General features: G+C 37.6%; 1 protein-coding gene across 2 annotated transcripts in view; it reads left to right on the top strand.

Annotated features, from left to right (window-relative positions):
* KMO (kynurenine 3-monooxygenase) overlaps window positions 1-12,513 on the top strand; it is a 58,175-nt gene extending 45,662 nt beyond the window's left edge. The window contains exons 11-15 of one of the 2 annotated variants that reach the window (XM_053605723.1): window positions 4,683-4,740; window positions 7,528-7,610; window positions 9,893-9,994; window positions 10,085-10,144; window positions 12,341-12,513. In XM_053605723.1, coding sequence (XP_053461698.1) covers window positions 4,683-4,740; window positions 7,528-7,610; window positions 9,893-9,994; window positions 10,085-10,144; window positions 12,341-12,511 — 474 coding nt within the window. In that variant the 3' untranslated portion in view covers window positions 12,512-12,513. The remainder of the gene's footprint in view (window positions 1-4,682; window positions 4,741-7,527; window positions 7,611-9,892; window positions 9,995-10,084; window positions 10,145-12,340) is intronic. The other variant, XM_053605724.1, reaches the window with a different exon arrangement.
* Window positions 12,514-13,132: the final 619 nt, after the last annotated feature.

The following is a 13,132-nucleotide window of genomic DNA, read 5'->3' as shown; positions in this document are numbered from 1 at the left end:
GCCTAGGAATTTATTTATTTATTCTAGGCTTTGCAATTTATCAGCATATGATTGCTCAAAACAGTCTCTAATGAGCCTTTGAATTTCTTTGGTATCAGTTGTAATGTTTCCTTTTCATCTCTGATTTTATTTATTTAGGTCTTCTTTTTTTCTCCATCTGGTAAATGTCAATTGTATCTTTTAGAAAAACCAACTTTTGTTTCATTCACCTTTTGCATTTTTTTATTCTCAACTTTATTTCTCTCTGGACTTAATGATTTCTTTTCTTTCACAAAGATTGGATTTGGCTTGCTCTTCCTTTTCAGTTTCTTAAAATGCAGAGTTAGGTAGTTTATTTGAAGTTTTCCTGTGTATTTGATGTAAGAGTTTATTGCTATAAATTTTCTACTTAGTAATGCTTTTTCTGTATCCCAAAGAGTTGGATATGTGCTTTCCTTTTTTTTTTTTTAAGAATTAAAAAAATTTCTTCTTAATTTCTTCACTGACCCAAAGTTTGTTAAGGAGCATATTATTTACTTTCCATATGTTTATATAATTCCAAAGTTGCTGTTATCATTGATTTCTAGTTCAATTCCATTGTGATCAGAAAAGATACTTGATATGATTTTAGTTTTTAAAAATGTGTTGACACTTGTCTATAGCCTAACATACAATCTGTCCTTGAGAGTAGTTTTCATGTGCTAAGGAGAAGAATTTTGTATTCTGTGTCTTTGGATGAAATGCTCTGGCAATGCCAATTTAATTTTTTAGCTGTTTAATAATTTCATATCAATCTCTGTGCCAAATTTCTCTGATAGAATTCTAAATTCCTTCTCTGTGTTATCTTGAAGTTCATTGAGCTTCCTTAAGATAGCAATTGTGAATTCTCTGTCTGAGATGTCACATAGGATTGGGTCACTAGCTCATTATTTCATTCTTTTGGTGATGTCATGTTTTCCTGGATGTCATCAGTGCCTGAGCATTAAAGAGTTAGGAATTTATTCCAGTCTTCATAGTCTGGGCTTGTCACCTTGAGAGAGTTTTCTGTGTATTCAAAGAGGACACTGCTGTGTTCTGAGCCTGTGGTCACTTCAGCGTTAGCACTAGTGGTGGCTTAAGCCCAGGTATGCTCAAACTCTCCTGGACTCCTAGGCACTGACATAATGAATTTACATATGATAAGAGACAATTTCTTAGCATGCCGTACAACGTTTCTTGTTCTCTTCTTGCTTTCCCTAAGTCAGGAATTTCTCTTTATGCTGGGCTGCCCAGAGTTGGAGCAAGGGTGATGTGAGCACTTTCATCCAGCAAGCACTGTGCTAGATCACATCTGAAGCCATCCAGTATTGGGTCTCACCCAAGACTAGCTACTACTATCTGGCTATTGCTGGTATTTATTTAATGCCCCAGAGCTCTTTAGCCAGCAGGTGGTGAATCCTTCCTTTCAGGGCAGCAGATTCCCTTCAGGTCCAATGTGTGTCCAGAAATTTCACCCAGAAGCTAAGACCTGGAAGCAGGGGATTCAAGAATCTGCTTGGTACTTTATTTTGCTATGACTGAGCCAATACTCAAGTTGCAAGACAAAGTCCTCTGTTCTTCCCTCTCCTTTCCCTAAATGAAAGGAGTTGTTCTCTGAGTTTTACTGCCTAGAATTGGGGAAAGGGAGTCCCACACACTTTAAATTATCTCTAAATTAGTCATAATACCTAGTACAATATTAATGCTACATAAATTGTTGTTATACTGTATTGTTTTTGTTTATATTATTTCTTACTACATTATTTTTATTGTTTTTTTTTTTTTAATATTTTCAATATGAGCTTGATTGAATCTGCAGATGTGGAACCTAAGGGTATACATGGAGGTTGACTATAGTATTGTTTTCAGTTAGAAACATGTTATCAATAGGGCAAAACTTGGAAACTTGGCTATCAGAAATTCAAGACTTAGGTCAGGTGTGGTGGCTCATACCTGTAATCCTAGCATTCTGGAAGGCTGAGGCCATAGGATTGCTTGAGGTCAGGAGCTCAAGACCAGCCTAAGCAAGAGTGAGACCCCATTTCTACTAAAAACAGAAAAACTGAGGCAAGATGATTGCTTGAGCCCAAGAGCTTGAGGTTTCTGTGAGCTATGCCACCACTGCACTGTACTCAGGGTGCCAGAGTGAGACTCTATCTCAAAAAAAAAAGATAAAAAGAAAAACTAGCTGAGCTTTGTGCTAGGCACCTGTAGTTTCAGCTACTTGGGGGGCTGAGGAAGGAGGATGCTGGAACCCAGGAATGTTGCTGTTAGCTAATCTGACTCCAAGGCACTCTAGACTGGGTGACAAAATGAGACTCTGCTTCAAAAAAAGAAAAAAGAAATTAAAGACATTTTTTAAAATATATTTTGCCGCAGATTATGCATAAGTATATGTTAGCCTCAAAGAAAAAAATCCTAAATTGCCTGTTTCTTCTCAAATTTTTCTTTTCCAAAAGAAAGGGAAACTTGATTGACAAGATTAAATAAAACTATGAAAGTGATTAGATGTTGAACACTATTTCATGATGAAAATTTTACTATTCTGACTAGAAAAAAATTTCAGAAAAGAAACAGTCTTTAATAGTTGAACATTAATTTAAGGAAGATTAAACTAATTGTGTGTGTATGTTTATGTGTGTATGCTAATAGCTTTATAATCATTAGTCATACATTGTTTTGGTGATTGGGATATATTCCAACTAAAAATAGCTTATGAATTTAATTGGTTATGTTTTACACAAAGCAGTGGTAAACATTTTAAGACATTTCTAAACATGTCTTATAAAGACATGAAAAGACATTACTTGTAGTATAATGGATAAATGCCCATAATCTGACATTAGAATACCTGGTTTCTTGTTCTTTCTTTCTTTCTTTCTTTTTTCCTACCCTTTGTTTATTTTTTTCTCCTTTTTCCTTTTTTTTAAAGTCTTTTGTACATAGATCATAAATATATTTATGCCATTTTCAGTGTGTTGATTATTTGTACAAATTGGAGTGCTTACATCATACTAATCAACATAGCTTTCACCTCATTTACCCAATTATAGCATTAGGACATTTGTGTTCTACACATGATAGATCCAACTTGTACTTGCAATGTGCTCCATAGTTGTGGTCCCCCTACTATCCCCTACTATCCCTCCCACCCCCTCCCCTCCCCTCTCCCTCCCCTTCCCTCCTTCATCCCAGGCTAAAGTTGTGTTTCATTTTTCATATGCAAGTGTGAGTTATTATAAATTGGTTTCATAGTAGTACTGAGTACATTGGATACTTTTTTTTCCATTCCTGAGATACTTTACTAAGAAGAATATTTTCCAGCTCCATCCATGTAAACATAAAAGAGGTAAAGTCTCCATTTTTTTTTTACTGCTGCATAGTATTCCATGGTATACATAAACCACAATTTATTAATCCATTCATGGGTCGATGGGCACTTGGGCTTCTTCCATGACTTGGCAATTATGAACTGAGCTGCAATAAACAATGTGGTGCAAATATCTTTGTTGCCAAATGATTTTTAGTCCTTTGGATATACACCTAGAAGAGGAATTGCAGGATCAAACGGCAGGTCTACATTTAAATCCCTGAGTGTTCTCCAAACTTCCTTCCCAAAGGAACGTACAAGCTGTCACCCTGGGTAGAGTGCTGTGGCGTCACAGCTCACAGCAAACTCAAACTCTTGGGCTTAAGTGATCTTCGTGCCTCAGCCTACCAAGTATCTGGGGACTACAGGCACCCACCACAACACCCAGCTATTTTTTTGTTATAGTTGTCATTGTTGTTTGGCAGGCCCAGGCTGGATTCAAACCCACCAGCTCCCCTGTATGTGGCTGGCACCCTAGCTACTTGAGCTACAGGTGCTGAGCCAAAATACCTGGTTTCAAATCCTGGCTCCCTGATTTACTACAAATATGCTCTTGCTCAATTTACTTATCTTATTTTTATGTCGTCATAAAATGGGAATTTTAGTAATGCCTACCTCAGATTTGTGGAGAGTAAATGAATTAATATAAATAACTTAAAACTGTAATCTCAGCTCCATATTTTATTTTTTATTCCTAAATTCATTTAGCATTGGGTCTATATAATTTATTTGACCAGTAAATTTACTGTTTAAAATGGATCTCTATAATTAATATGAAGAAATTTTAAATATCTTTATATTGTTTCTAAAGTTCAAATTTCCAGGAAACAGAAAACCTGGTTTTCAATTTCATTATTTCATTCTGAGTTTAGCATTTTGCTTTAATCCTAAATCATAGGAACTAAATTAATATGGGAGCAGTTTTATCTTATCATTTAATTGCTCTAAATGTGAAATTTCAAAATCCTGAATATTTCAATCTAATTCTAAAACTCTTGGTAAAGCAATATAATTATTTGTTGTTCTCAAAGAAGTAGTGGAATTCATCAAAATTGCAATATTTAAAGTCTTGGTTAAATTCTAAACCTTAATCTTTATATATACACTCACATATATACATTGGACCAATAAAATACCACCAAGCATGAATGATTTTGTAATCATCATTCAATACCAGGTCACAATTCAACTCCTTTGTACTGACTGAGAATATATAGCTTATAAATTATACTCACCAATGGAAGATCTGTGTAAATTTGCTATTACATTTTTATTATTTCCAGTTTCTTTTTTCTCATTTTGTTTCTCACTTCAGGGCTTTGAAGACTGCTTGGTATTTGATGAGTTGATGGATAAATTCAATAATGACCTTAGTAAGTAAAATTTTTCAACTGGATATGGATTACCTCTGCTGATGATTGTGTACTTATTTCTGATGCTCAGTGATCACAAACACAGGATGTATATTCCCTGTTCAAGATTATGTACGTTTTTGTTACAACCTATGCCCCTATTGTGGCCCGTATTAGACAATAGCACGTCTGTGAAGGTCCATGCACTGATCCACAAAAAGATAAAGGTTCAGAGTACCAAAGCTTGGCCAAGATACACTGCTTTCCCTCCCTTTTCAACATAGACAACAACCTCCACCTGCATCCCCTACAGCATGGTCTCAGAAACACCCCTGGAAGCTCTGGTGCTTTCTTGCTTTTTGCCCTACCAAAGCTTACATTTGACACTTCCACTTGCTTTTTCATTAAAGTTGATTAAGCCAATATAATTTTACAAGTCAGTGAAGTTTTAATTTTTATGTAATTCTGGTAATAAATTAAATGTGTACAATTATATGTAAAATTTTTATACGTATGTACATATATAATTGTTTAATATATAAGAGAATACAAACAATGGCCTGAGGACTGGATAACCTTTTCTGGCACATGTTTTCAAAGGCTGCTTTGAAATTTAAAACTGTCTCAGGTGAACAATAAACTAAAGAACTGGCCTTAAACTTACTTCCAGATTCAAGTGCTGAGTCACCAACTTATTAGCTGTGTGATCTTGAGCAAGTCACTTAACTCTTCTAAAGCCTCAGTTTTGTTTTTTTTGTATAAATAATACCACCTTCAAAGTTGTGAAAATTAAATTAATTTTATGTAAAGCTTTTAAAAAAAACAAATCTGCGTCTAAGTCTGCAGCCATACACTTTGTACTTAGATAAAACTTTCAATAAATTATAGAGTTATTTGCAAAAAAAAAACAAAAAAAGAAAGAAAAACCAATCTGACATGGAGTAAGCTTATGGCGCACATTTGTTATGGTATTGTAGGCAGTCCCTGGGCATTGGTGCCTAGGCCTGAGGCGATTGTAGGATTCTGGGGCAAATTTTTCCTTTTTCTTTTTTTATACCTTTTTAAATACCTTTTTATACCTTTTTTAAATTCTCTTTCTTTTCCAGTCATCTCACTCAGATGCTTGGAATCCAGAAACGTTTTGTTCCTTCCTTTCTTATCCCTCATGTGACTGGTTTCCACATATGATGAAATAGATGGAGGTTCACACATCAGAACTTATCATCAACACTGGTTTGGGGACTAGAGAACAAAGATAAAACAAGAATTGTGAGAAATAATCACAACTAACATCACTCAACATTTAATATGTGTTAGGTACTGTCTTAGTTTGTTCTATATTGCTATAAAGGAATACTTGAGGTTGAGTGCTTTATTAAAAAAAAGAGGTCTATTTGGCTCCTAGCTCTGCAGGCTATACAAGAAGCCTGGTACCAGCATCTGCTTCTGGTGAGGGTCTCAGGCTACTTCTATTCATGGCAGAAGGGGAAGAGGAACAGCTAAGTCATATGGTAAGAGAGAAAGCAAGAGAGAGAGGCAGATACCAGCTCTTTTTAACAGTTAGGTCTCATGAAAGCTAATAAGAGTGTGAACTCATTCATTACTGTGAAGAGAGCACCAAGCCATTCATAGGGGGACCTGCCCCAACACCTCCCATTAGGCTCTATTTCTGATGTTAGGGATCAGATCTCAACATGAGGCCAGGCACAGTGGCTCATGCCTGTAATTCCAGCATTTTGGGAGGCTAAAGCAGGAGAATTTCTTGAGGCCAGGAGTTGGAGACCAACCCAGGCAACATCGCAAGACCCTGTCTCTATAAAAGAGTTAAAAGTTTAACCAGAATTGGTGGCATGTGCTTGCAATCTTAGCTACTCAGGAGGCTAACAGTAGAAGATTGGTTGAGCCCAGAAGTTACAGTGAGATGTAATCATGTCACTGCTCTCAAGCCTGGGCAGTAGAGTGATACCCTGTCTCCAAAAACAAAAAAATTCAGCATGAGATTTGGAGGGGACAAATATACAAACTGTATTAAGCATCTTGCTATGTTTTAAATGCATTATTTTATTTAGTCCTCACAAAAAGCAGGGATACAGGTACTATTCTTGTCCCCATTTTACAACTGAGAAATTGCTGAGACATTAAATCTTAGAGATGGGTAAGTAACTTGCCCCAGATCCTGTAGGTAGGAAGTGGTAAAGCTAGGGCCTGAAGTCAGATTTTCTGAGGTTAGAAACGATATCTCTAATGATTAAAGGTACTAGGCTATATCGCAGTAATACCAGTTAGTCATTCATTTGTCAAATATGTATTCAACATTTACTAAATGCCAGGTTAAGATTTGACACATGAAATCTAGGAGCTGCCTTCGAGGAGCTCACAGGATGATGGAGGAGCTGACGTGAAGCTGATAAAGTGTCTTACGGCAATGACACAAGTGTGCCCAGAATAACAAAGGAACACAAGATAGAGCAGCAAATTCTAAGAGGAACTGGTGTGTGTGTGGGGGGGTCATCTACACTCACATTTACATGAATTATTTTCTATTTGTAAAATAAGGAAATAATTATTTTACTAATCAACCAGTATAATATATATTAAATTCACTGTAACTTTAATCACAACAGGAAACTCTCTACATGTATTGTTCAGTAGTCACAGATTGTTCCTGGTACAGAATGGTTACTCATTGTTTTAAGAGAATAGAGAATACATGGATTGTGAACATGCCCATTTACTTTGACCTGGGTAGAGCCCAGCACATTTTTATAGATTATTTTGGAAAGATGTATTACTTCACTTGGCTTCTAGGTTTGTGTCTTCCTGCATTCTCAAGACTTAGAATTCCAGATGATCATGCAATTTCAGACCTATCCATGTACAACTACATAGAGGTGAGTAAGGTTTGGCTTTATTCCATGAGCTGGGTCATTGATCTCTTTGTTCCAGCCCTTATCTCATGTATGTTGCATAAGAATAGGCATAGACAAGAACACAGGGACTTCCTTAGATGTGGGTGGACGCTGTGACTATGTGGCCACTGACGATGACACACACACATCATTTCTGCCTACAGTTCAGGAACATTGAGGAGGTAACAGAGATGACAAAAATCTCTGGTAACTTACATGGTAAATTACATCTTAGACAACTTAATAAAGCTACTAATATGCTATTTTAATGAAAATATAATGTTCAGACATGTTAAAATATTTAGAGAATCTAAGAAATGTTAAATGACCTTTTCACTCTTAACGTGATAGCCTGCATATTTAGAATAGCCCTGAATATCCCTTGGAGGCTTCCCTGTATAATACCAAAGAAATTCATGGTCAGAAACCTTAGTACTTTGAACAAAAATACATTACTTGTACTCAGCCCTACTATGAAACCAAGTTATAGCTTTCATAAGCTATAACCCAATTATAGCCCCAGAATATGGGGAAAGGGGATAGGGAGGGGAGGGGAGGGGGGAGGATAGGTGGAGGAAGGGTATTTGGTGGGACCACACACCTACGGTGCATCTTACAAGGGTACATGTGAAATTTACTAAATGTAGAATATAAATGTCTTAACACAGTAACTAAGAAAATGCCATGAAGGCAATGTTAACCAATTTGATGAAAATATTTCAAATTGTATATAAAACCAGCACATTGTACCCCACGATTGCATTAATGTACACAGTTATGATTTAATTAAAAAAAAAAAAAAAGAATTCAACCCCCCTGGCTTGCCAAAAGCAGGTGCAGGGTCTAAATTTATACTCTCTGCATAGTATAGCAACTTCAACCCAAGAAATTCATATCAAAACTTACCACCCCCCAAAAAAAAATTACTTCTATTTTGAGTAACTTATGTGAAAAACTCAGTGTTTGTGACTATAGTTTTAAAATAATCAAATGAAAGAATTTGTAAGACAAATGTAAAGAAAAGAGTACCTAGTTCTTTTCCATCTCTCCTGAAGACAGAAAGGAAGAAAGTGACTTCAGTCTGACAAGATTTGTATCCTATATGGAAGCTCTATAAGGTACTAGAAGGCTTTATTGATGTATCCTGCCTGAGTTTTTAAAAATAGGACAGCTACAACACAATATTTGTCCTGCATAAGGATGAGGTCAAGTAAAACACAGCTTTATTTTTTTATTTTGCTTTTTTTTTTTATTAAATCATAGCTGTGTACATTGATATATTCATGGGGCATCATTCATTAGCTTCACAGACCGTTTACCAAGTTTCACACATACCCTTGTAAGATGCACCGCTGGTGTAATCCCACCAATCCCCTTCCCTCTACCCACCTCCCCTCTCCCTCCCCTCCCTTTCCCTCTTCCCCCTATTCTTAGGTTGTAACTGGGTTATAGCTTTCATGTGAAAACCCTAAATTAGTTTCATAGTAGGGCTGAGTACATTGGATACTTTTTCTTCCATTCTTGAGATACTTTACTAAGAAGAATATGTTCCAGCTCCATCTATGTAAACATGAAAGAGGTAAAGTCTCCATCTTTCTTTAAGGCTGCATAGTATTCCATGGTATACATGTACCACAATTTATTAATCCATTCATGGGTCGATGGGCACTTGGGCTTCTTCCATGACTTAGCAATTATGAATTGGGCTGCAATAAACATTCTGGTACAAATATCTTTGTTATGATGTGATTTTTGGTCTTCTGGGTGTATGCCCAGTAGAGGGATTACAGGATTGAATGGCAGATCTATTTTTAAATCTTTAAGTGTTCTCCATATCTCTTTCCAAAAGGAATGTATTAATTTGCATTCCCACCAGCAGTGTCAAATACAGCTTTAAATGATCCTTTATGGCTTCAAACCAAAGCCACAGAAAATTAGTCAAATCTTTGAGCTCACCGATCACTCACTGGATCGTATCTGGATGAACAAACCCTTTGCTGGAACGGAATTCTTATATGGACCCTTGAGAAAAATATATTTCCTTAACAGTTTTTACGTAATTGCTACATATTTTCAAGGTAATGTCCTATATTATAGACATTTACTAAAAGAGATTGGAATGAGTATTATAAAAATCAAAATTCATCTGACTACTTTGTATCTGGAACTGTGATGAGTGGGAATGATGAGTAATAATGAATTGTGATAAGAGAATGTGTGTGCTTTGTCCAAACATATTCTCTAAGACTCTTCTGTCATTGCAGATGCGAGCACATGTCAACTCAAGTTGGTTCATTTTTCAGAAGAGCATAGTGAGATTTCTTCATGCTATTATGCCATCCACCTTTATCCCTCTCTATACCATGGTAAGGGCTGGACTTAAGACTGCTCCTCATTTTAATCCTCTGTTTAGCTAGGAAAGAATTCACAGTCACACTTTTTAAACTTCCCCACAGGTCGTCTTTTCCAGAATGAGATACCACGAGGCAGTGCTGCACTGGCATTGGCAGAAAAAGGTTGGGACACATCAGCCTTTAAAAAAAAAAAAAAAAATCTGGTGTGTTGAAATGTTATAGTGTTGTGTTATGGTTATGTTTATTTCAGGCAAATACAGAAATTATGGGACAGATAACAGATGTTTGTCTTCCAGACCAAAAAGAAAAACAACAACAACAACAACAACAAAACAACAAAGTCCTGAGTACACAAAGGGTGGGGTGGTTAATGAACAACATCGCAAAGAAGAGACAGAGAGAAAGAGCTTTTAAGGGGAAGAAATCTAAAAAGAACTTGGTGCTAACATTTCTCAACTTCTTATTCTGTTTTAGCAATGTGAATGATCCCAGCAGTGCTCTTACGGATTTACTTTACAATATTGAACAGAGCTACACCCCTTATAGAACACTAATTGTAATGCAGTGCCACCACACATTCATTTTGAGCCATGGACCCAGAATACCATTAAATGGAATTCAAATTTCACTTGGGGAATCTTACAACAAATATTGCACAAACATTGAATGGTCATGATGATGAGCATGACTCAGTCTCCACCTGTCACATAGCTAGAGGATAGCAGGGGAGACAGAGGACTGAGCGGAGAGGGATACACTGCCTCTGAGGAGAAAGGGAGGGAGGCTGGACAAGGGAAGGCTGGAAAAACACGAGTGACAGGCCTGAGTAGGAAAGGCCAGGATGTCAGCGGAGCTGGAGGGCAGCACACATGTGTGAGAATGGCCAGAGGGAGAGCTGGACAGATAAGCAGAGCCTTAAACATCTGGAATACTGTTGTAGAGAAGCAGGGAGACCAAGGAGGCAAATAGACTCAGGTCTGAATTTTAGAAAGATTACCTGTATGTTGGGCGGCGCCTTGGCTCAGTCGGTGAGGCGCCGGCCCCATATACCAAGGGTGGCAGGTCCAAACCCGCCCTGGCTGAACTGCAACCAAAAAATAGCCGGGCGTTGTGGCGGGCGCCTGTAGTCCCAGCTACTCGGGAGGCTGAGGCAAGAGAATCACTTAAGCCCAGGAGTTGGAGGTTGCTGTGAGCTGTGTGAGGCCACAGCACTCTACCGAGGGCCATAAAGTGAGACTCTGTCTCTACAAAAAAAAATTAAAAAAAAAAAAAAAAGAAAGATTATCTGTATGGAGAATGGATTGGAAGGAATTAAGATTTATTCATACACCATTAAAGAAGATGGAGACTTTGCAACTTTTACATTTACCTGGATGGAGCTGAAATACATTCTTCAGAGTAAAGTATCGCAAGAATAGAACAATAAATATCCAATGTACTCCATACTATCATAAAATCAGTATATAAACAATCACATGTTCCTAAGAACAATAAGACACTAATATAGTCTAGTCAGGGGTAGAGGGAGGTGGGGATGTGGGGCTGGGGACGTATGGCAGAATGAGGGAGGGCAGGAGGCGGGACCTCACCTACTGTGCACATTGTGAGGGTGTATAACACACCCTGTGGGTGAGGGGCTCTTCTACAAATGGAACTTCACCCTGGAAGTGAGAACAATGTAACCTAAATATTGTACCCTCACATTAATTTGAATAAAGTTAAAAAAAAAAAAAAAGACTTATCCAAAGATGAATAGTGTCCTTGTCCTTAAGGAGCTAAAAATCATGAAGGTAAAAGAGGCGATTAAAAGGCAGGACAGCAGCAGGCGTGGTGACAGAAATGGGCCACACTGATGCTGGGGTGCACCAGACCACGATCAGAATGGTTCCGGGGGTGTCTCACGACTCGTGGCAAAGGTGTGGTGTTTAAAAATGGTCACGCGCGTGGGTGTGTCTTCCCAGCCACAGAGGTGCCTTATGGAGACTTTGTGCAGCAGCCGAGATATGACTGACTTGCTTGTGGCCTCAGCTCTCTGATAGGACACAATCCCCAGCTGTGTTTCTAAACTGCAGGGGAAGGGAGTTTATGGCTGTACAAAGGCTGAGCACTAAGAATTCCTCATACAGAACACCTGGAATCAGGAGTGTCTAAGGAGACAGGGAGGAGGGAGGCTCACAGTTCTTGACCTTCTCTTGACGTTATCAATCTTTTGGCAGGTGGTCATGCAGTTAAATTGCTGTTTCAGGTTAAAGAACAAAAAGAAAATTCTACACTCTTTTGTCATTTAATTAAGAATGAAGTCTATTTCAAGATTTTATCTCTGCACAAATGAAGTAAAAGTTCTTACTGTCTTTATAGGTAATAAATAAAGGACTCTTTTTCCTCGGATCACTGACAGCCATTGGGAGCACCTATTTGCTTATATATTACCTGCCACCAAGACTTCTAGACTACTTGAGAAGGCCATGGAACTGGATCACTTACTTCTGGAATTGTTTCCCCACAAACTCCACGGAGGCACTAAAATAAATTCCCAGTCTCATTAGTAGGTGATACAAAGGCTCTAAGGTAGCAAATGCTTGATTTCTGTCACCAAAATTGAGGATTAAAAACATATTTCCATCACCATGTTTCATTTACTAATGATAGTAGTCAGCGTATAATTAAATTCAATGTAGAATTTTGCTCGGTGTTCATCGCAATGATTAGGGAAAAATACCACCACTTTTTTAAAGTTGCAACACGCAGCTTTCCACCACATATGCACACTCAGCAGGTCATTCTAACTGTAGAAGTGCAATGACGAAGATCTCTGTCACTTCTTAAAAAGGCCCCAGAGTCTTCAGGGAAGATACCAATCATGTTTTTTCTTTAAAAGACATAATAGGATTCAAAACAAGATTGTTCCAACAATAGGGACTAAAAATGACACAGCTTGCCTAACGCATGAACTGCACTTGTCACGACCTGAGTATAATTTATCTAACCACAGGGACCACACTCAAAACTTGATAAAGCCAGAAATGAAAATGAAGAATTCAGGGGAGTTATGGAGAGTTACAAAATGAATTCATTTCATTTTCCAGTCTTCAAATGCCAGATTACTTTATAAAGACAAGAAAAAGGCTGTTAATGTTGTACCAAGGCTAG

The sequence above is a fragment of the Nycticebus coucang genome, chromosome 10 (genome assembly GCF_027406575.1).
Source record: "Nycticebus coucang isolate mNycCou1 chromosome 10, mNycCou1.pri, whole genome shotgun sequence".
NCBI lineage: Eukaryota > Metazoa > Chordata > Mammalia > Primates > Lorisidae > Nycticebus > Nycticebus coucang.
This window is presented reverse-complemented; position numbering and strand designations above follow the sequence as displayed.